Source organism: Diplotaxodon limnothrissa, linkage group LG20 (assembly GCF_057381915.1).
Source record: "Diplotaxodon limnothrissa isolate DT_005_m linkage group LG20, D_limnothrissa_male_GT1.1, whole genome shotgun sequence".
Classification (NCBI taxonomy): Eukaryota; Metazoa; Chordata; class Actinopteri; order Cichliformes; family Cichlidae; genus Diplotaxodon; species Diplotaxodon limnothrissa.
Window position 1 is genome coordinate 6,549,311 of NC_140615.1, and position 24,508 is coordinate 6,573,818.

A 24,508-nucleotide genomic window follows, 5' to 3' on the forward strand; every position below is an offset into this window, starting at 1 on the left:
ACTCGTAGTCAAATAAGGCACGCTCTCCTCGACTTCCTGTCGAGACCGGTGCTACGTACATGCGCTGGCTTCGTCGGCGTGTGCATGCCAGGTGGAGATTTCCAGAATTAATTGATAACTAATGGAGCAGCGTGTGCTGAGTTTACCCTGGAGGATTGACACTGGATGTGTGCGCGCGCCTGCGTGTGTGTCCTGTGGAGAAACAGAGGGTGGTAGGTGATTGTAAGAGGGTGTCGAAGACTTACTTAGCGGCGTACTTTTGGATTCTGGTAAATGAAATACGTCCCAAAGATAATAATGTGGAGTGACATGCGTCAGTCCAGGGGCGGCTGACCTCTTAGGCGAGCAGATCGTTTACTTCACTGCTGAAGAACGAGCGCAACTAACACTGCGTGAGTGTAATACACGCGCTCGGCACACATCTCCCCTGCTCCCTCCCAACAAGCCACAAAGGCAAAGAGAGATCCCCGTGACCAAAATACAACTGAAGCAGTTAATCTGTACAGATATTAGCTCAAGGGCCCTCGAGAGGTGCACCGCTGAGCCCCTTCTGCACTGTACTACCCACACTGCCTTGCTCCCTCACCAAGAACAGCAACCGTGAGGGAGGGACACAGGGGTCGTCTGCTCATTTACCATGGCGGTTGGCTTATCAAATTGCACTCCCGGTGTCTTGAAGCTGAACAAGAGCTCCAAAACAAAGCTTCAAGAATAAATTTCCCTTGTTTCAGTCCGCGGAAGCACGGTGCCATGTGCAATTGGGTATTTTTAAAGCCTTTTTTATTATTTATTTATTTCTTTTTTTTGCCTCCTGCAACACACTTGCAAATTAAGTCATCATCTGGTGCCAGCTGTGAGTCCAGATTTGATGTACAATTTTAACAAGTTGGCCGTGTGTCCCATGAATTACCCTAAGCAGCAAACTGAATAAAAGTTGGCTGTTTTGGTACGTAGCTGTCAGAATGACTCTTGTCACTCATGTCAGATTGTTTTTTTCTCTCTCCCTTAGACCATTTTAGCTTGCTTGTCCTCTATTCTGGAAAATCCCATAATTACCCTGTTTGTGATGAAGCTGGAGGGCGTATTTGTCCTTAGATCTCAACTTTCCTGCCTGATTGCCCTCAAGTTCAGAGTCTTTCGTCCTCCGTCTACGCTCGTAATATACATTGTTTTCCTCAGCCATTGTCCCGTGCATTCAGCGAGTGTGTGACTGGAGCCGTTTGTGTCCGCCTTTGTCCTGCAGTGTCTTGTTTGTGTTTTACGGCGGTGTGACGGGAGCGTGGCACTTGGCTGAGGGCTTGTGTTAACAGCCTGTGGACTGAACTGAAGTGAAATAGTCCAAACAGGTCCTTCAAGGTCAGCAGCCTCAGAAAGACAGCAGACAATGTACAAGGTCAAATTCTAGACTAAAAGCAATAAGTGCTTTATTGATGATAAAAAAAAAAAAACAGCAAAAAAAAAAAAAAAAACAAGCAGGCAGATGTGCAACCAACTGATTAATAATAAAATAGATCTGCGAGAGAGAGAGGGGGGCAGGGGGAGGGCAGGGTGGAGAAGAAGAAAGCTACCTCCTGACTTTATGTCAGTGTGTCTTTGCACTGTATGAATGTGTCTGCCGGCCTGCGTGTACAGTAGCTTTGGCAGCAAAAACATTGATCTTGTACTAAACCTAAAAAAAAAAATCCAATAGAAATCCAGTGGTTTATAAAAAGAACAAAATGTGACACATTGGTGCTGGTGGCAGTTTCCCGTGTGCAGCCTCTCTCTTCATGCCTGAATCATTTCCTATCATTACTGCAGTTTGTGTGATCTGAATAGTACAGTGTGAAAGTACTGTTTCAAAAAAGATCACAAGCAACTCACTTCTCCTGTTTTGACAGTAATCTACATATCATATATATCTCATCAGTATCATGTTTTATGACAGAGACAACGTTCACCACAGGTTCCTTTTTTCCTTTCAGTCACTTTATGAACAATGTGCCTTTTGTATCGTGCCTACTGCGCTATTATCTTTTTATGAAAATAAGCAGAAGGTATTGGACTGTCGTCATCTTTTATGTGCCTTCATCGGTCGTTCACTTGCACTCTCTGTGTGTGTGTGTTTTTTTTTCCTCTCCCTCTCTCTCGTCCCCAACCTGGCAAACCTGCCAAGTAAGGAGAGCTCCAAAGTGGATCAGGCAGTGGCAGATTTAGATTTGAGGTGGGGAATGCTAAGTCCCAGTCCCAGCCAAACCCGTTTCCTTAGGAAGACTCTGAGGGACAGAAGGGCTGGGAGATTTCCATATGCTCTGCCACCCCCTCCACATAACCTGCAGTAGCCCCCACACCCACCCTGCTTGCTCCTTGGTAATATAAAGCCTCCTTTACAGCCCCTTTTGTAAATCTCTACTCTGCATAAACTCCTCAGATGTGCCCACCCCAAACCCCCATCTATCAACTAGTTGGCAATGGCATTGTTTTTAATCATCAGAACCTCAAAATTATTATTATCGCTTCTGATGCGGCAATTAAAACTTCAGGTCAGAGGCACAACGAGTGGTGATCAGCAGCCTAGCTGAGAAGTTTTAATTAGACGATCAGAACCATTAATGCACAAAAAAAGGTGTGCGCTGGGAAATTAACGGGAACGTCTTAATCAGGGTTAGCGACTCCGAAGAGGAGTCAAGTGAACAGAGAGCAAAAAACAAATCATTTCCGCACCACTGGGACAAAACTCAATTAAATATGCATGTGGAAAAATGGAAATTTCTCAGCATCGGCTGCACCGACTGTTAGAAAACTGTGGCAAAATCTCACGGCGGGGTCGGCGACCTGCTTATTGTTATTCTTCTGTAATAAAAATGAGAGAGGGGCCAGATGCTGGGGTCTGGGTGCAATGGCGTAGTTGTCCATCAGTGACTTTCCGCTTGACTTCCTTGCGGCTGCCGCAGCCTCCCTACCATACAGCGGGGCTGGGTGGAGGGGGGGTTGGAGGGGGAAGAGAGTAGAAGAGGAAAACATTCTCTTCCTGCAAGCCGTAAATTTACAAAAATAAAAACATGGTAATTTTCAAGACTGTCTGCGCGTGTTTGTGTGTGGCTCAGTGATTTCCCTGAAACACACATGCACGCACACTCGCGCATACATCTCCCTTGAGAGCCAGAGACATGAAAGGTTCACTGAGCTACACCCTGGGAGCTGCAGCCTTGTCGATTAATCTGCCATAGGTTCATGAAGTTATAACTAGACTTTTTCCTTTTTTTTCTTTCTTTTTTTTTTTGAAGAGCTAATGCACCTCTCTGTTGCATATTGTAAAATAATCCTGAGTTGAATAGACATCTCCCAGACCCTGTTTGTATTAATTAACTTGAGATATTGCGGAGGGGTGGGGGGGTTGTCCCTGTGTCAGTCATGTTGAAACTCAGCAGGAATCTACAACAGGCCCTGTATCTGTGTTTGATTAGTTGAAGAGATAAGCTTCAGTTTAAACAGGTAATATCTACCTCTCTTATATACAGACCCCTCCTGTGTGCCTGCTCCATACAAACTGAAACGCTGCGGGGAGCTGGGCTGTTTATGGGGGGGTGGAGGGGTTAGCTGCTCTCTGAATTAACAATAAAGTCGAGTTATTCAATTCTCTATATGCTACACTTGTGGCTTTACATCCTCTGTAATATGACTATACACGTATTTTGGAACGAAAGCTGCCCACTCTTTCCTTTTTTGTGTCACGAAGAGGTAAAGCCGTGACCCCGCGCAGTCACGACCATTGTTAACTCCCACACCCTTTTACCCGTAGCAGCCTTGATTACAGTCTGTGCACGTTCACACAAATAATGCACTTCCAACAGCGTTATTAGGATTTGAAACACCACTTGATTGGGCATGATATCATTCTGGCACACAAACAGACACTCTGCATCAAAAAACCAACAAGACCTGTGGGGCTCGGAGCAGAGGAGGAGTTATTCTGTCAGCGCGGAGGGCTAGACTCTCACACAAGCTGTGTCATCCACCTCTGAGAAGAAGCAGGACCCAGCAGAACTTGCGCTTATGCACCACTGCGCTTATTTTTGACTGAAGATGAAAAAGAACCTGACCTTGTCGAAATGTATTCAAAATAGCTTCTTGACTTTTTCCTCAGGTTTTGGCCTTATACAGACACTGCATGGCGCTCCTTTGCGGTCCTGCACTGTTTCCAGTAAAAATAATGTCACCGCTAACATAAGCAGTTGGGAAAAATTAGTTTCAGCTGTTGTGTTCGAATTCAGACCTGCCTATTTTTTCCCCCAACTCCCAGTGCTTACCGAGGTGTCTCCTTCCTTGACAATTAGCACACCAGGCTAAAACAGACTGTAAATAATGTCCAGTGCATGTGACAGTGTTGTTTTTCTTTCTGATATTCATTAATAAGGCAGAACGCTCACTGGACTCTCAGGGAGGTTGGGGGAGTTGGTCCCAGAGGGAAAAGTTATTCTTTCATGCAAGTCCCCACAGATTTTATCTCATTGTACGGCATCATGCACACAAACGACTTGAAGTAAACAGCTTAGCGTTACCATAGTGATCCTTATTGTAAGCAATAGCAAAAAAAAAAACCCCACAGCACAAATAATAGTTCAGACTACTTCCATAAAGCACTGAATCGCAGCATGTTCTTCCTCGGAGGGAAACTCAGAATATTTAATTTGTTTTAAATCACGCCCTACCTTTAAAAGAAAACACTGAATATGTGCTTAAGATGTCTGATAATTCAGTTTAATGGCTTGCTTAGATACTGAATCAGTAGCACTCGGTGCGCCAGTTATTCTCCTCATTGTTAACACAAAATCATACATAAATAGGCGCTAATGGAAAGAAACAACTGTGTAGGGGTCATTTCCTACAAGGAGCTCGAAATGGCAATACACAGGAAATCGGTAGTTAAAGCATGAAATACTGAACACAGTAAATAGAAAGAATGACCTCTACAGCAACACCCAAATGACCTCAATCTTCCTTTGGAGAGTATTTCTGAAAAAAAAGAAAGAAAAACTTTAAAATTTATATCTTCCACTTCCTAATAGTTTTTCCAGCTGATCCCCCCCCCCCACCTTCTCAAAGTTGCTGTCTTCTTAAAGGTGACCCTTTCACCCCCCGCCTGCAATTGTCTGACACTAAATTTGTGCTGTAATGTGCCTGTGATATACGGGCCCCTCAAAACGACATAATTCCTGAAGTCATTGTTTCAGAGAGGAAGCCCGCAATGTAAATACTGTAACTGAGAAAGCATGTGTGGGTAGCACGGGGGTGCATTGTCTGGCGACGGGGGTGATCTGTAAACTCCCTCAAATTGCATATCCTCTAATGATTCCACAGCTTTGCAAAAGAAAATGAAAACAGGATTTTATGTTGCACCGATGTGATTTACATAATGCAGGCAATGGCTCACACATGATTGTGCTTGGCTTTATGGCTGAGGGAGAATGAAGAGGCTCGTACTCACTGATACAGAAAGTGAATCGAGTCTTTAAGATAGAACTTTGTTACCTCTGATATCGCGCATTTTTCTCCACTGAAACGGTGTATTCGTAAGTCAATATTGTGCATTATCTTAACAACAGTGTGGCTGAGTTAAGATTCAATACGCCATCACGCAAGAAGAAAGATCTCTGATGTGGTTCGGTCTTTAACTGTTTTTCGCTGAGCTGCAACACGCAGCACAACCCCTGGTTATTGTACCACCCTCTTTTTTTATATATATATATATCATAAATGCTCTTTAGTCACTGTCACCTCAGACTTTAAAAAAACAACCTCTTTGCAGATTGTCCAGAAATTGCTGCTGGGTGAATGAACTTTTGCTTGCTCTGGAAATAATGCGAAAGGTAACAGAGTGCAGTTTCTGCCCTAAAAAGGTAGCTCTGGATATGGAATGCCACATGCAGCTGTTCCTGCCTCATCACAGGACATGTTATAAAGATAGCCCCACTTGGGTTGAAATAATGCCACCCATTCCTGCCTCAAAGCACATACTATGATGTGCTATTGTTCAGAGGGGCCACGCCGGGGAGAAAAATAAAACGCTGAGACTCATTTAGATGCATAATTTCTTCTGAAGTAAAGATGTGCGAGATACAGAGACGGCGTTTTGCGCGCGTCGTTTTTCTTTTAGGAAAGAGAAAACAGGACAGTCGCTGAATCTAATCTCCACTTAATAACCGGTAAGAGATCAGGGCTCTGAAAAGGCCAAAAGTGCTCAGCATTTTCACTCCACATCCTGACAGCTTTAATGCTATACAGCCCCCCCACTCAGTGGCAGGGCCACAGCCTCTTGAGGTGAGAGTGAAGATAACATTTCACAGTGTCTCTATAGCGCTGTCATGTGCTGGATTATGTAGCCGTGTATTTGCAGCTTGTACTACTGTAGGGGGTCTGATATCTATCAGCCTATGGTTTCAGCTGCTTAAGCTTGTTTTTCTCTCTTTTTTTTTTTTTTCCAACCACATCGTGCTAAACTCTGAGCTGACCAAAGAACTGTGACTTAGAAAGATATGTACAGTATCTCTGGGTGTCCTTCCAGGCTCGAGCTGTTATTGTTAAGTGCTTTTTATGTTATTAATAGCAGCAGTCCCTGTTGTATATGTCTGTTTATTTTTCCATTGTGATCTTCAAAATCAGTACAAGTTAGTGACAGGAAAAAGCAGGTTCGAACGATGTTTCCGGTGACACTGAAAGCACGCCTGCTGCCGTTCGTTCAGAGAAAAGTAATATTACTCGAGCTGTAACACAGATAGTTGTGGTATTGAGCAACTTCGCTAACCTTCTATTTGTCTTCTTCTCGTTTCCATCAGCTGAAAGGAGTTTATGCACTGAAACGACCTCAGGAAAACCCAAGATGGCCGCCAAAAGAAAAGGTGGCCTAAAACTCAACGCTATCTGTGCCAAGCTGAGCCGCCAGGTGGTGTTCGACAGCAGCTCCCAGAATGCAGAGGGAGACCAGAGTGTAGCAGACAACAGCGAGCGCGGTAGCTCCCACTACGACGACAACGAGACCAACTTCCCCGAGAGCCTGAGCCTAAATCAGAGCCTAGAGGAGGACCAGAAGCGACGCGAGGCCATTGAGAAGTGGGTCAACGGCGAGTACGGCGATGAGCCCCCAGCTCCTGACGACGATCAGGAGCAAGAACTCAAAGTCAGCAATGACGAAGATGGCCCTCCTGAGGGCGTGTACATGGTACAGCCCAAAGGCTGCAGCGATGAGGAAGACAATGGAGAGGAGGCCGAGCCTGCGGCGGGGTCTCAAGATGGCAGTTACCCTGAAGACAAAGAAGCTGAAGACAGGCCTTCAAAAGATGACGCCTACATGCCGCCGAGTGAGGCCCAAAATCGCCAAGCACCATTCTCCTCTCCAGGTATATTTTCACTGTGTCCTTTAAGCATCCTCTTTCACACGTCGTCTTCTAAATGACCCTTTCACACACGGTACATCTCAAAGCAACACTACCTTTGGCCTTCAAAGGCTTAGACAGAGGAGAGGTGACATTGCCACATCCACATAAGCTTAAGCGTGTCCATTATTGGAAAGGGAAACTCTAGAGTTACATTATGAATAGTCAGTGACATTATTACTCTAAAGAGAGATTCAGCTGGCGGGCCAGAGGGGGGCAAAACATGAACTTAACTGTACGAAGAAATTCATAACTGGAGTAGGCTTACAACGTAAGGCATTTAGGCGTTTATGCATTCTCCCAGCAGCTGAGGGCTAAGAGCGCATGGCAGGGCCAGGCTAAGCTTCATATTACACCCAGGATTACATATTGAGTCTTTGATTTTTTTCCCTAAGCTCACTAAACTTAGCCACTGCTTCAAGCTCCTCTATTACATGGAGGAGTTTGGCTTTTTTTTTTTTTTGTCAAATCCAAGAGATCAGTTGTCAAATAAGTCAGAAATGGGGAAGTTATATTGCAGCCGCATATCACACTTAAGTGCAGTATTTTAATACCTTCCCACAAACAACAGTGGCTTCAACAGTGAATTCATTTAATAAATTTCTCAATACTGTGTGCTCTTGTAAATGACTCACAGTAAACCCTGTTTAATATTGACATGATGTTCCCTCGGTATAATTCACTGATTATCAAATAGATAAAGTTGGCAGAGACTTCACACTCTGAGGTTGAGTGCGTGTGTTAACGCCACAAACAATCTTTTAAAGAAAGTGCTGTTTGGTGTCATACACTTTGTGACCCTTGAAACTTGACACACACACACACATTTGGAAACGGTGGCCTTGTAATAGCAGAAGTTGAAAACACGGAGCTGTAAAAAAGATGAAAAAACAGAGCTCGGTTATATGAATAGATAAAGCATTCTTCACAGACGCCAGTAGAGGGGGGGGGGAAGAAGGGGGGGAAAAAAGCAATTTGCAGGTGAGACCGGTTGTTGCGGTGCACAAACAAGTCTCGTTTTGTGCGTGCTCACCTCACTTTAACAGTTTTTGTGCTTTCATCTAGGTTTAAGTATGTACCTCAGAGTCGTGTACACATGCTCCTTTTTGTCTTCATTTCTTTTTGTTTTCACCCACTGTACAGCCGTGGCTCTGGCCACACACACACACACTCATTCAGAATTGGGGGCAGGGGCTTCTCAGAAAATGAAGCAGGTTTCATTTCAGAGGCAAATGAAAAAAGGCTTTGTGGTTTTAATTAGTCATTTTGTTTATTTCACGGCCATAAAAAAGCAGGTCTGTAAATATGCATTACTGTTGTATAGAAGGCCTGCACCTTTCCCTTCACCGGCTCTCTTACTATTTTAAATCTCACAACAAAGCCGATGTTTGAAGACTGCAGGGAGAGCATTCTGCATCAGTTGCAAATCTTGTCTTTAGAGTTTTTTTTTCTTTTTTTTCTGAGTTGCTCTTTGTTGATTGTAACTAGGGCATCTATATTGCCATGTTTCTGCTCAGCTCACAATTAAAACATCCCCCCCCCCCTTCTCTCTCTCTCCCTCTCTCCGTTTCCCTCTCTCTCGCCACTGTCTTTCAAAGGCTGATATGGAGTGCACATAATTATGCATATAAACATAGTGGCTTAATTATCTCTCACAACATCAGTGACAATGTAATTAACAAACATTGCAAGATCAATGAGAGAAACTGCGACCTTCAAAACATTTAACTCCTCACATTGAGGCATCGTGCGGATTTCCTATCAGTGCAAAACCCCAGAATACTTTTCCTAGATAATTTAGATGTCGCATTAGAGCCCTCATAAGCCAGTCAATGGAAAAAAAAAAAGTCAATGAATAAAAACTTTGAAAGCAATGACAGAGATGCTCGTAGCGATGGATCAAACAGGCTTGACCATGACTTCCATTTGCAATTCTGGGTTCACTGTAAAAGGTTATTGTTCATTTCAAGCTATTTCAAAGTCCTCTCTATTTACTGCCTGTTAATTAACTAACCCAACAGTGAGGAAGTTTGAAGCCTCATAGTTTTTCGTGCGTGCATGCGCATGTGTGTGTGTGTGAGAGAGAGAGAGAGACAAATTACTCCAAACAAATGCACATAATGTCATTTATTCAAAGCTGCTTTTTATTAGCTTAACAGTGTCCATTTAAACAAAACACACTTAAACTCTATGGCATGAACATAAATAGCTCTATTTAAATTATTATACCTTATGAAAAAGCATGCTTTTCAACATGTTTGCAGATGAAACAGAAAACACTTGTTTTTCAACCTTGTGGCTTACACTATATATTTGTTGTTCGAAACTGACACCGTTCAGAAGGTATCCAGGCTCTAGATTAGTCCATATATAGCTACTAGCATGCATCTTTATCATCAGCAACACCTCTGCCTCTCAGTCCTGCGAGCACTGAAGCTATGCCACACTGATGGCCATGTTTGGTCAGCAAAAGGAGATATAATGCCCATCTGCTATCATATCTGGGAGGGGAAATGCAGCCTAATTGCCTCAAATATAGACAAGGCAGGTCTGTGTCATGTGTTGGCTTTTGTTTGCTTGAAGTGTCAAGATTAGAAACCACTTCTTTGTGGATTTTCCCAGTCCAACAAGCAAGTGCGGACAGAAATGTCAGGCGTGTTAGCGAACAGTGAAATGGATGAAGGTGAAAGAGAGAGGGGGGAGAGTATTTTATTTTTCTTTTAATTTAACGGGGGGGGGGGCTGGAACATCTCAATCTCGATTCAACCTATACACAGTTTCCCACTCGGTGTCACATGACACGATTAAGAGGCAGCCAGATAGTGTTTGAGTAGAAACCTCATTTACATGGTGTTTTAGAAGGGTTATCTCCTGTCGGTCCCCGTCATAATCCCTTCAAGTCCAATCATTTGCCTTTCATTGATAACACGTCACGTGGCTGCGCTGATGAACAAAGAGTCTCGGCTAATTTTTTTTGGGGGGGGGAGAAGTGGCGATAATACCATGAGGAAATATGAAAATAGGGACGTGGCGCTCTCATGACGGAAACTACTCTCTTTGCAGTAGTTACAGGTATCCTCCAAAAGGAATGGTGAACAGGCCTGAACCTCTTTATCTGAGGTAATATATATTTAACTCAGAAAATTATAGTAACGTGCTATTTTTGATTGTCATTCTTCAGTCACGGAAGAAGTGTAGTTAAACTTTGACTTATACTGGTGTGGGTGGCTCTGCCCTAACTTTAGAGCCAAATGGATATGCTGTGACCTGAGACGCTCTCATAGCAGTAAAATCCAACAAGTGCTAATTTAGTATATATTCAAATCCAATTTTAATATTTTTAAAGGACTCTTCACTCAGATGTGTTGAACACCTTATTTAAAAACTCAAAGGTATAGAAGAAGCTGTTGTCCTGTGCAGTGAATCTGTGTATACAGCATGTTTTTCTGCGGTTTGAGTACATGTGAAAACATGGTAGATTTGATAAAATGATCTGAGGCAAACATGTAGGCATTTCCTCACAAATACCTGATCTATTTCTCTTAAATTTTTCATGCCCCTTCGATCTGTTCGGATACTCTTTCATACTGAGCAGTGGAACAGCCCCAACACAGTGAATGGAAATTTGGGGATTATTTTACATGCTGCGCAAGAGATGTGAAAAGCAGGGCACGGCGACTGATTTAGCAATAACTGAGAAATACGAGACAAGAGCAGAAATATTTGTGTATTAATTACCTCGGCGATAGGTGATATTACCTCTGGCCAGCTCGTGTGTGCTCTGCTGATGAAAACAGCAATAAAATGTTTTTTTTTAAAAAGACTTTGGACCCTGTCCCTGTGACTGTGCCAAGCTTGAGTTAAGAAGGCCAAAGGTTTTACATGGCTCAGTTGACATTATCATCTGCATTACTAGCATATCTGTGTTCTTGCCTCCTGTGTTATATGCAAACTGGCACAGCAGCATTTTTTTTTTAAGTTGGATCTACAAACACAAGTGTTTCCTCCTTCTCCCGTTTTTCTTTTGATTTCTGTCTCACTCGCTGCGCCATTTCCTCCCTATCCACGCTCCTCTATTTTAAGGCAGAGCTTGGTCCGTCACTGCTTTCAGGCCAAATCATCTTTGCCTTTTCCCCACTCTCTGACCCCATGCGTTAACTTGGATGAAAGTTAATGGGGCAGAATTAATCTCCACATAATGCAATTAAACTATACATCAACTATATTTCGCCCGTGTCCTTGGGGAAGTTGTCCAATTTAATGGACTCTTAAAATAAAAGTGATGTTTCAGTTTGCAAATGTGTTTTCATTTCTGAAGTTGACTTCAGTAAGACTGTTATTTTAAAATATGTTATTCCAAGTTTCATAAGGTGATGATATGAAATGCTTATAATATGAGGCTACTAATAGTGAGAATGAGTCATCAGATAAAAATTCAGGGTTAAATGCACTCATAATAAATGCACATTTCTAAGAAGTTATAAACAGATTTCTGTATATTTTGTTTAATATTTTGGATGACTTTCAGTATTTAGGTATCTTGTATGCATGATATATATACATGCTTTTTATACCTAATTTTCTAGTTCATTTTTATATCAGGAGCACAGTGATTTTAGAAAATTAGATTTCTCTGTGAGTCTGTCCTTTGGTACAGTCCCCTGCAAAATTCTGCAGGACTGGCTTATAGTGCAACCAAAACAGGAAGAGCATTGCCTCAGACTGCTTGTTTGTAGACACATAAATACACGAACATTTACAGATGCTGTAGGTTGCAGTGCAGAAGCACTTTTCCTGTTGTCAAATTTGCTATCGTTTGAAATAACCAGAAAAATAACATCCAGCTATTTTAAACATTTATTGGAAAGGAACACGTGCACTCACAGTTGATGCAGTCATGTTAATTTAGTCCTTTTGCATGACCACAATAGAGCATTATTGTTGACAGAATGTTGTTTCATTAGTTTGCATGACATAATATATTTTGCTCTTTTCCAGATTAATTCATTTGTAACTAGCAAACTTGATGAAAAAATACATTAACACATGTTTTAGCGAGCATCAGTAAGTATGAAGGGAGAGGGAATCATTTCATAGACTGATTGAGTGACCTGAATTAGACTACTGATTAAGATGTCTTGAGCAATGGGTTGACTTGTGATTAATTTCTCTGCTCGACAGATCAGTACACATTAAATATATGCTAATGGAAAAACTTTAATTATCGGAATTATACATATTACATAGGAGATCTTTTCTTGTTGTCTTTGTGCAGGAGAAGCGTCTGCCCTGCGAGACTATGCAGCCAACACCATGAATGAATTTCTGGGAATGTTCGGTTATGATGACCAGCAGGTAAGGGATGAGCTGACCAAGAAGATCAGCTTTGAAAAGCTCAAAGCTGCTACCTCAGACCCCTCATCCCTCAGCAGCGAGGAGGCCTCACGGCGTGCCCGCTTCTCCAAGTACGAAGAGTACATTCGCAAGCTAAAAGCTGGAGAGACCCTACCTTGGCCCATGCACGCTTCCCCGCCTAAACCAGACGACCTCAACTCAAAACTGGCTCAAGATAAGAGCGCTACCATGCTCCAGACCTCTGGTTGTCTACCAGGAGCCGAGGCACAGATTTACCCCTCCAGCATGGACCACAAACAGCCAGTAGCACCTCAGCTGGGTAATTCTCAGCCAGCTAATCCCTCTCACATGCAGAACATGGCCTCCCGAGCGTCCAAGTATGACTTCTTTATTCAGAAGCTGAAGATGGGCGAGAGTTTACAGCAGCAGAATGGTAATGCTTACAAGAGACCCTCAAAGTACGACCTGGAGAACATCAAGTTTCTGCTCCCCTTCAAACCCGGTGAGGGCAACCCTGACATGGGCGGTTCCATCGCCTTTAAGACTGGCAAAGTGGGTCGCCCTTCAAAATATGACATCAGAACAATTCCGAAGCTAATGCCAGGAAACCCCGAGGCCTCACTGGTGCCCAGTGTCCTTCCTACGCCACCGGGGAACCCTGCAGCTCCCGGTGTCCCCGCTGTAGGCGCACCTGGAGCCAGCATAGCGCCAGGGCTTACAGTGGACCAGGCGGGCCACATAAGTTTCAATGCCTCTGACTACCTGAAGTCCAGCTTTTCCAAGACTGACTCCATCACCACTGGCACTGTGTCCTCTGTTAAGTGAGTGTCCTCAAACTTTATAAGTTATAGAAGCTGTAAAAAGAATTTACAGAAAATGTTTATGATTCACATGATGAGATTTGTGTTTCACAGGGGAACTAAGGCAACAAATTGTATATTTCTATTTGGGAGCCTTGAGCAACACAACAGAGGACCTTCTGCACCCAATTAATTCTACAACTTTATGTCCTTAGTTAACAAAAGATGATAAAATATACAGAGTGTTGGATAAGAAATGATAGTAGTTACCCACTTGCATCTGATTTACAGTCTCCCAATTCCCTGGGAATTTGTTAAATGTGACTAAAATATTGTTTGACATATTGCATGTGTTATTTTGCACCAAAACAATCCATAACTCTGCTGAAATCTGCTAAAAACTTACATAGCCTGCCGCTGAATTTATCATTTTAAGTTTGCTGGTGGATACCGCCTTGTCTGCCTTGTACACTCTGAGTCTCTCTCAGTGGAACCCCTTTGGAGCTAATGTGAGGCTCACATACACTTAACTGCTACTGTGAGTCAGTTAGCCTCACGCAAAGGTAATTGCTACCTTCACAGCAGCCAACGGGAATGTAGTGTGAAATGGCGCATAGCGCCCAATAGATCCACGACATGATGAGTTGCGAAGGCGCATGAACTGTTTACTCGCTGTAGCACTCCGTGGAGACTGATTTAGCACAGTCATCGCAAAGTGACTGACTTCCTTCGTTTGGCTAGGGTGTAACAACTCTCCCTTTAATTACTTTGGAGCCATGACTAACCTCCCAGCGAGTCACAGGGGCCGACTCAACACTGCCTGACGAGTGCACTTTAAAGGAACCAAACGAGGGGTTTGGGGAGCTAACCTACAGTCGTGTGCTCTACCAGTAGGAAACAGCTCCCAGAGTCTGTTTGATTGGTTTTGACCTTGTCTCTAGTTAGTCAAGACCTATCAAAGACACTGTTCAAGAGCCCTCAGGCACCCCTCCCTCAGGTTTTGGCCTTTGTCAGGTTAGGGCTCAGTGAAGCTGCAGTCGTGGCTAACTGACCCAGTCTGGTGCTTGTATACAGGGAGGCGATGGGGTACTAGGGAAAATGTCTGGCAGTGTATCTTCCCCTCTGGGCCAGATTAACCTCAGGTCATCCCTGTGTGGAGCTGCTCACATGGAGCTAAATGCCACTTGCTGCGAGGGAGCAAACAGGACCAATACTGTGTTATGAGTGTTATTATACAGGCATTACTGCTGCCAGCTTCATAAAGGGAATCAAAACCAACACAGGTGACAAAAAAGGACCGTTCCTTGATTTCCCGCTTTAAAATTAATTCATTTGACTCGAAACCGACTCAGCGAACGTGATCCTGCGCAGTTAAATCCTCGGTGTTGCCTTACATATTTGTTTGTGTCCAGGCTGATCGGAGACGACTTGACATCAACATTAGAGCCCGAGCCCCTAGAGAGTATCCGAAAATGCGTTTTCAGAGCTTTTTCTCCACGTGCCCATTATCCCGTTTTGCATATGAGCACTCACCAAAATACCCCCATAAAAGATTAATGTCCTTTTGCTCCTGCATTTTGCCTTTCATTGGTCGGAAGACCATGCATCAAAGTGTGTGTGCTTCCATCCTTGATTCATACTTCGCACGAAAACGCTGTTATGCCACAGGAAAATGTATATTGATAGTCCAAAGTTTGGGAGCGGCTTGTAAGTAAATATTGTGTCAGTTTGTTTTTATTAACAACAGGCAGCCCAACCTCACCATTAATCCTGTCTCCTTTGTGTTTGCTCTTGCATTAGGAATGGTCTGCCACCAGATAAACCCGCCAGCGACGACATCAACCTCTACCAGAAATATATTGCCAGGTATGCAAATCCCTCAATGTGCTGCACCAATGAAAAAAAAAACGCACTGAAAACAGAGGCAACGCTTTTTTTTATTATCCACCTATGGTGCATTTTATTCAGTGGTATGAGAATGTCTGTGTGCAGTAAATTAATTAAGAAAAGACTCAAATTTATGTGCTGAGTGGAATCTGAAGGATGAGGGGGTAATGAAAGAGAAATGGCTTGATGATAGCTTACTGGAACTGGCTGAATAAATGCTCACAGTGTGTAAAGCACTAAAACATTAAGAAGAACATAATCCTCGTGCAACTTTGTATTATTAGCTGCGACTGACGTTGAGAGGATATGAGATGAGGCCGCGTTCTTCTCGAGGTTCTGCAGTTTATTGTTGAAAACGCGAGGAAGCGACTGATCTAAAAACTCAGTCATTCACACCAAGAGAGACAAAAGCATCAGGGGAAGCGGGCGGGAGGGTGGGTATCTTATGTTTCAGTGGACACGGAACAATGTCCTCCCAATCTGGATTCATCTTGAGCCGACACTAGAAAGGTGATTATCGCTTGTTTGTTTATTCCGTTTAAAAAGAAAGAAAAACAGCATTTGAAAAGCCAAAGTGGCTTTGGCGTTAATGATTACTTCTCCAAGCCATAACATGAAGGGCACAAATCAAAGCCTTGGCACTGACAGACACGCACATACACACATCCTCTTCTGCGCGCACACATGCACACACACACACAAAACCCCTTCCTTGGACTGATTACATTTTGCAAGAAGATTTAATTAAGGAATTTTTAATGAGGCTTCTGCTGGCACTGCCAAGAACTGTTTTGATATTTGCGCTGCATAATGCATAAAATTTGTCTAAACATCTCGGCAGTTGATGCACGGGGAGGTTGCAGATAAGCCCAGATACAGTTTCAATTTCCGTGTTGGGGTTGAGAAAAAAAAAAGGGAACGCAAAGAAGAGGAGGGAGGAAAGAAAAAAAAAATGGAAAAGGAGGGCTCATAAAAAGGGCAAATGTAGTACCGAGAGGGGAGGTAGAAGCAGGGGAGTGTCCTCTTTAGAGCCAAGGCTAATGAGTGCACAGTAACACTAAAAAGCAGCTTTGTAAATGCGTTTGTATCCACGTGTGTCGCGAAAGAGAGGAGGGGGGGGTGAAAAAAAAAGTTCATCTCTCCACCACGCTACAGTTTGATGATTTAAAGAGCTTTCGTGGTAGTGTTTAGTTGCAGTTTTCACTCTTTAAATGCTTTCATGCACCAACCATTGCCTCGGCACTTTGATCTGTGTATCTCTATTGTAACTGGAGATGCGCTGCAATCTCTGTATCGTGGCGATATTAATATTTAATCTGCTGCTGAATAGCAGAGGCCCATTAGGCCCCCTGACGCGGCAAGTGGGAATTGTCCAGAGGCAAAGTGATACAGCTGGGCACTGAGCAGAGGGGTGGGCCATAGTCTCAGGGGGATGAGGGGGGGCTTTGTGTGTTCATCGGTGTGAGCGTGCATGTGCGTGTGTGTGAAAGATATAGTATAGAAAAACATTTATAGTTTGGCCATATGTTGCCTAGTTTGTCTTCTGGTTCTGCTTTGAACTCTTTTAAAAGAGCCATCAGACCTTTCCAAAAGCCGCTGTCTTTCTCCGTCACTGTTTTCCAGCCTCACACGCACGCACGCGCTGCCAACTTAAAAACAGTAGTGGATATGCCATTCAATTAACTTAATGAACTCAGCAAAGTGATCTGTAAATGCAGCTCTGGGATAATCCTAACAAGGAAAAAACAGAGAGAGAGATGGAAAAAATATTACTTAGCCTCCTTTTCCCCCTCTCCTCTGCACTAACAGATGGAGTTCTTGGCAGAGGCAGCGCAAATGTTTATTTGTGTGTTTTCACTGGTAATTGGAGGATTTTAACAGTCATCATCGTCAGGCTTATAATCACCACCGTAAAAGTGGCTGTACTGTGGCAAGTAGCTGCCTTTTCTTTCTCTTTTTTTTCAATGTAGAACCAGACTAATATCTGGTTTCTGCACTCCAGATAAAAGAAAGCGAAAGGGTTTTGAAGAGGGCAAAGTAGACAGAGCCTTTCCTGCTCCTCAGGGTACCTGACCCTTTATCTTGCAGCGCAAGAGTGTGGTTAACCTGAAAGAACTGTGCATTGATTTGACAAGCTTTCTCACAGCAATGAGAAATAAAGTAGTCATGGGGCTCTTGGTGATTGAGCGGCTGTGTGTATGTCTGTGAAGGAAAAGGCTTTCGGTGTAATAAGGGTCTCTTACGGCTGCTTTAGAAATAAATGGAGATAATTTGGCTGAAATTGGTGTGACAGACGGGTAAATTGTTGCAAGCAGAAGTCAGTTTGAAGGTTTGAGCTGCGTTACCTTGAAGGTGAAATTGCGACATGAGCCTTTGAAAGCTTCACCGCCTGTGTTATTTGGTTCTGTTTCAGGTGTTTTATAATAATTTCTTCATTAATTATTCTTGATTCGCTGCCGATCTTTCTTTCTTTTTCTTTTTCTTTTTTTTGAATTAAACCGACCTCTTTGGAAACTTCAGCTTTTTCCTCCTGATGTGTCCCCAGGTTTTGTTGTCACTGCTTCGTGTGGCTCTTAAAATGTGTCCTATAATTTGGTTTCAGGTTCTCTGGAAGTCAACACTGTGGACACGTGCACTGTGCCTACCAGTACAGAGAGCATTATCACTGTATGGACCCTGACTGTAACTACCAGGTGAGCGTGAGTACCTAATCTCTTATACACATTAAACATTGCTCAAGCATTCACAGCTATTCACAGCTTAGAAAAGGTCATTTTGTTCACGGGGCCACCATCACTGGTTGAAACCAACTAGTGATGGTAAACTGCACTGACTATCATAGCACTCTTAGATGCTGGTCTCCAGTTTACCAAACAGCCTATGGGTATTTGTATCTATCCAGTTTTCAGGCATCTTTGGGCACAGTTGACCTTTTATTACAAAGGTTAATTGTAAGTATCCTTAAATATGGCCCCTTTTTTAAAAATCTATTTGTTCTTTGTTTTTCCTTTTCTGAAGACACTGCCACCGTAAGGGGCCTGGCTTTAATCCACTTTCACGGTATTAATCTTGCCCTGGTCCCATGAGGTGTCATGTATGGCACAGGAAGGAGAAAGAAAACAACACAAAGCAGATCACGATACAGGCCTCGTGTTTGCTGTAGCATATGGCCCAGAAGAGTTAGACAAATACGGGTAGATTTGTCAAAAGATGTAGAAAAAAATCCACGCGCAGCTAGAGCCGTGTGTATTTTCCTTCCTTTCTTAACAAGTTTCTGAATTAAGCCATCTTCAGATGTAATCTACAGTCTGCTCCCGATCAAGAGAGATTACAGCTTGATAAATATTGTTTATGTGGTGAAAAGCATTACAGATCTAAGCTTTCATTTTCTGCTTGAATCCCACTTCACAGTCTGATGAGACACATTCTTGGAGGAATACAAAGGAAAATCATTTCATGTCATTATTTAGAGTGTTAGTTCAGGTTATCATGGCAATTTCCACGGTCAGGTCCACATTTCTCTGTTGCTACTGCGTCGCATGGAAACACAGATATGCTTTGGAAGCCAGTTCCCAGGATGTCAATACTGAAAAAAACAGGCAGGCAGTGATGAGCAGCCCCCTTTCAAAGCGATAACTCATGAAATGTTACATGACACACACTCCTGGAATATTATCCCACTGCCAGCCTCTGGGCGATTGGCTGAGTCTTAACATTCTCCTTTCATGGGCTTGTACATGGGAGAGAGTGTGCATCTTGCCACACTAGTGGGAATCCTAAAATAAATGTTGCAAGTGGCTCCCAACCTTCATCACCACTCAACTGAAAATGAGATCTTTTTCCCAGTCAGCTCTGTCCATGGCCTATTTTGGACGGCTTGATGGATCGAATGTACCATGACCACAGTTCAACCTGTCATCGTTAGATAACAGAAAAGTGCAGGCCTGAGATCTGTAAAAAAAATAAAAAATAAAAATTAGCAAAAAGAGAAAATCTGAGACAATCATCAGCCAGATTACGGAAAAAATGTAATTTAGGTGTGTCAGAAATCTGCAGCGGGAAAACACCAACAACAGGGGAATGAATGGCTGTGAGATCTCGGCTTTTTACTTGTGTGCAAGTGGAACACATGACACAAAGCAATTACCCTACTTTGTACAGCAATTAGTTGCTCTTTAGAGTCGTTCTTTCTGATGTTTTTCCCTCAACTGGAGATAAATATGGATAGAAGACAGAACTGTCTCATTGATTTAAGCTTCTCCTGTTACAGTTTCTGTAACATCAGCTTAAACCCAATTACAGCAGATTTGGTTGCTGCAGGTCTCCGTGGAGTGACTTTTCTGTTTTACCCCCTTCCAGACTCCTGAGTATGGGAGGGATTTTTTCTTTATAAGAAAAAAATTATTTATTTAATAATTTTACAAGGCGGGTGTCTTTGCATATTCATTTATATTTACAGGCGAAACCTGCACCAAAAGTGAGTGTTAATGCTTTAATTAAAAAGGGAATCATATCTCAGCGAATTGAAAGGGAAACTGTTTTTTGGTTCACTTGTTTGTTTGTTTGTTTTTATTGTCTTCTGTTTTCCCCTGTGCACGTCTGAGAAACCATCTGCATGGAACAGAATTTTTCCAGACACAAAAACATCAGAACTGTTATCTTGCATGTCAATTGATTCGTCTTAATTTCTAAAAAAAAAAAAAAAAAGTGTTGGAAGGAAGGAAAAAAAAAACCAGAAACAAAGAGTGTATGTGGAACATACTTTATGTTCCATGTGGAAGCATCTGCATTCAGAGAGTCCCGGGGCCTTTAAGCGCTGCATTTGGATAGAGCGCAACTTTGAGATATGCAAAGTAAATTAATAACCACAGAATGCATCATGTTTAAAGACGTCCTGTCCCTCTATATTGCCGTGCGCACATCCCTCCCCAACTGCCAATTGGCTCCTGCATGTTGCAGCTGCTGCTTCTACAGAGATAAAGTGACTTGTTGCTGATTCTGTGACTGGTTTAAATAAACACCAACCTGTTGCCGTACACCCCCACCCCCCTCCCCTTTTTGCAGAGGTTTACCAGTAAGCAGGATGTAATCAGGCACTACAACATGCACAAGAAGAGGGACAACTCCTTGCAGCATGGCTTCATGCGCTTCAGCCCTCTGGACGACTGCAGCGTCTACTACCATGGCTGCCACCTCAATGGAAAAAGCACCCATTACCACTGCATGCAGGTACACTACACAGACTCGCGTCTCCTCTTCCACCTACACACATACCCACAAAATGAACCCACGAAAGCACATGCACAAACACGGAAACAAATATGCAATTATGGTTCCACATGTTTAAGCATTACATATGGAGCAAAACAACCACTGCTCACTCTGTTAAAGAGCACCAAATATAGATAAATGCAGGTAAATTTACAATTCGTAATTCAAATTATATTGCAGAGACACCACATGCTGTCCATAAAAGAGTGTAAAAGGCACCGTTTAAAAGCACTGGTTTTGTCCAGTGCCTTTAAACAGCCTTTTAGGAGCAGTGACATCATTTTGTTTAAAACAGGTTAAGTCAGGCAAAAATGAGCAACTCTGTATAAATTACGGCCAACTTTGGAAAATCAGGCCACTTGAAATAAGCATGACTTCAGGGTGTTTCAGAGTCACTCGGCTTACCTACATATTTGTGAAGTGGAAACTCACTTTTTCCATTTATACCAGAGTGTCTTCGTAGAGCAGTTTGCAAAACGTGTCCTCGGCTAAATAAAAGAAAACAAAAAAAAAAAGGGTGAATATGAGTGAGGCTGCTTGTGCTTTCCCCATCTTTTTACTCTCTCACTCCTTAATTGGCATGGCTAAAATTCAGTTAGGTGTTTATATAAACTATACATTTTTCATCTTTTAGTACCAAGCAGCCAGTTGAAGATTATTCCCCCTCTGGATTTGTTTAATTTTTTTCTACATCTGCTTATTTTCAATGTCATTGTGCCGAGAGCTTCTCACCAGCAGGGCAGCGGTGCAGCGCAGGATGGCTTGAGATATATTCTTTTTTAAACCCCTGTAACAGCGTAATTGTTATTAGGACATTTCAGCCCTTGTTTTAACAGTCCCTGAGAACCTGCAGATGTTGGCATCGGCTCTCTTGATTTAAGGGGGAAAAGAACCGAGAGGAATTTTTTTCATTGTTTGACTCAATATGGAGAAGTTGCCCGGTTTGCGCGGGTGAAAAGTGCCACAGATGATATACAATTGCTGCTTTTAATTCAAACATTACCTGTTTTTTCCCCCCCTTTGTTGGCTCTGAGGGCTCATGTGTACCAGAGCATTTTAAACTAAAGACTTAAGACAGTCATCTTACTCCCGTCTACCCCCTCCACTACTGAAATCTGTTCTCAGAGTTACAGTAAGTTTGTGGCGACTCACCGTTACTCTCCAAATATGAATTTCATTTTCTAAAAGGCTGCTTTGCCAGGAAGGTACTGTACTTTCAGCAGCCTTCTGCGGCCACTGTCTCTTTCAGTCACCTCCTTTTTTTTTTTACTTTCCAATTGTCACGATAGCAAGATTGTTTCCAATTCACAGGTTTGAGATGAAACTTGTAATGCTCTGGTGTTGCCACAAATTAAATCTTGAATGTGAGAAAACATCCTTCTTCTACCCATTTCTAGGCCACTAGCATTTTCTTAACCACAATGAGATCCCTCCTCTACATCTAGTACAGTATATCTGATCTTTTATAGCATTTTACAAACCATTCTTGCAAACTGAAACTCATGCATGCTTTGGGCCCAGATCTTGTTTTCGATTACCATGCTCTGACTCTGCTTTTGCAGGTGGGCTGCAGCAAGGTGTACACCAGCACCTCCGATGTCATGACCCATGAAAACTTCCATAAAAAGAACGCCCAGCTGATCAACGATGGCTTCCAGAGGTTTCGCGCGACTGAGGACTGTGGCACGGTCGGATGTCAGTTCTACGGGCAGAAGACGACACACTTCCACTGCAGGTGGATTGACCTAATGTGGTTTCTCCTCGAGATTTTTTTTTTACTGTATTAAAACCGACTTTTGGCAAATATTGTTTAAAACAAAAAAAGATTCATAAATTAAAATGGATCAACTTAAATTTTATAGCATTGTGACTTGCATGTGACAAAAATCATTAGAGCACTTTGAATAAAAAAAAAAAAAACTTTTATTATTTCATCATCACCTCCCAAGAATTTAAACCTCCACCAGGTTGGAGATGGTGATGTGTCACTGAACCGCACCACTTATTATTCCACTTCACTGTAAAGTATTTCAATCATGTGGATCCCCTCCATGAATCCACACCTGATCACATTATCCCGTTTGCTTTTCAGGCGCCCGGGCTGCACCTTCACCTTCAAGAACAAGTGTGACATTGAGAAGCACAAGAGCTACCACATCAAGGACGATGCTTATGCCAAAGATGGCTTCAAGAAGTTCTATAAGTATGAGGAATGCAAGTACGAGGGCTGTGTCTACAGCAAAGCCACCAACCACTTCCATTGTATCCGCTCCGGCTGCGGCTTCACCTTTACCTCCACCAGCCAGATGACCTCCCACAAGCGCAAGCACGAACGTAGACACATTCGCTCTTCTGGTGTCATGGGCCTCTCTTCCACCTTCCTGGCACCAAAGGATGAGCCCGAGGAATCCAGCAACGACGACCTAATGGACTTCTCGGCCATTAGCAGCAAGAACTCCAGCCTGAGTGCCTCACCCACGACCCAGCAGTCCACTACTGTACCACACCTCTTGAGCACGCCCATCACTGCTGTCTCCTCCTCATCCACATCGGGCCACGCCCTCAAGCTGACCCCCTCGCTGCCCAGTGCGGGCCAGCGTATGTCCACCCTGCTGTCTCAGACCTTGCCCAGCAACATACCGGTGGCCCTTGCTCTTTCCAACAGCACCTTGGCCACCTCCAACCCGTTCTTCCCCCTTATGTCCAGGCTGCCTCTCCAGCCACCTCCTCAAGCTGCTGGCCTGATATCCGCTGTGTCTTCAGGGGCCCACTCCATGCCCACCGACTCACTCACCCAGGGCTGCTCCACAGTCGGGGCGGATGGAGCCATGCCATCTACCCCAACCTCCTTTGCCACCTCCTCCATTATGGAGAAGATCTCTGCAAGCAAGGGTCTGATTTCACCCATGATGGCCAGACTGGCGGCTGCTGCACTCAAGCCATCCGGCAGACCAGACACAGGTCAGTGAGTGAACAGCCAAGTTTATCTCATATATTAATGATGGATAACATAATGTGAATATAAAAAATTCAAAAGAAAACTTTAGAGCTACATCCAAATCCACATGTTTATGATAAGCTGCATGCTTTTTCGCTCTTTGTGGACAGAGCAAAGAGAGAGCACTCAGAGGTCATCTCTCTAACTAGCCTAGAGCGGTGAGAAGGGCAGAAAACCCTCTGCTTTCAAGCTTAAAGGGACATTCCGGAGGCATGGTCCTCTGCTCTCAGCTTGTTATTGTGTTGATCGTTTGTTAGATACCCACAATCCATTTGGAGATAAATGCGCTGACAGGGGAGAGTAGAGCCTGTAAAAGTCTCTTATGATGTTCAGAGTGGGGGCTCCTGGGGGTTGTGTTGAACATGTTTCCTCATCATTGGTCTCTTATCTCTGTCTGCGCCCGTTCCAAGCAAATGGAGGTGGAATGAAATTAAGTTCAGAAATTGCGAGAACAAAAAAAAATAATTTTTTTTTCGTATCCTCTATGAAAACTGATAAAAAGAAAAAACAGAAATCACTCAGGCAGAAATGACTCAATGCAGCAGAGCTAAGAAACAGGCTTTTCTTTTTTCTTTTTTTTTCACCGATGCAAGAACTCAGTCACAGATGCAGTCATCGGCAACGACGCACACTTTTTGAATTTCTGGAAACCTTCTGTTTCCACAAAAACATGTCACCCATACATTTCAGAGGTAATTGGCTTGTCCATGTTTATCACATTGCTCTAAACAAAGCCTCTGAATGAAAATGAAGTTAAAGTCTTCAATTGATAATGCACTGCAAGC

The 24,508-nt window shown here is 43.2% G+C and overlaps 1 protein-coding gene across 5 annotated transcripts in view; it reads left to right on the top strand.

The window, feature by feature from the left end:
• Positions 1 to 24,508, top strand: part of casz1 (castor zinc finger 1) — a 170,106-nt gene that overhangs the window by 131,833 nt on the left and 13,765 nt on the right. For 4 of the 5 annotated variants that reach the window (XM_085343843.1, XM_085343844.1, XM_085343842.1 and 1 more), the window contains 7 exons: positions 6,816 to 7,376; positions 12,688 to 13,588; positions 15,368 to 15,433; positions 18,057 to 18,153; positions 20,519 to 20,683; positions 22,288 to 22,460; positions 22,818 to 23,686. In XM_085343843.1, the coding sequence (XP_085199969.1) occupies positions 6,860 to 7,376; positions 12,688 to 13,588; positions 15,368 to 15,433; positions 18,057 to 18,153; positions 20,519 to 20,683; positions 22,288 to 22,460; positions 22,818 to 23,686 (2,788 nt within the window). In that variant the 5' untranslated portion in view covers positions 6,816 to 6,859. The remainder of the gene's footprint in view (positions 1 to 6,815; positions 7,377 to 12,687; positions 13,589 to 15,367; positions 15,434 to 18,056; positions 18,154 to 20,518; positions 20,684 to 22,287; positions 22,461 to 22,817; positions 23,687 to 24,508) is intronic. The other variant, XM_085343841.1, reaches the window with a different exon arrangement.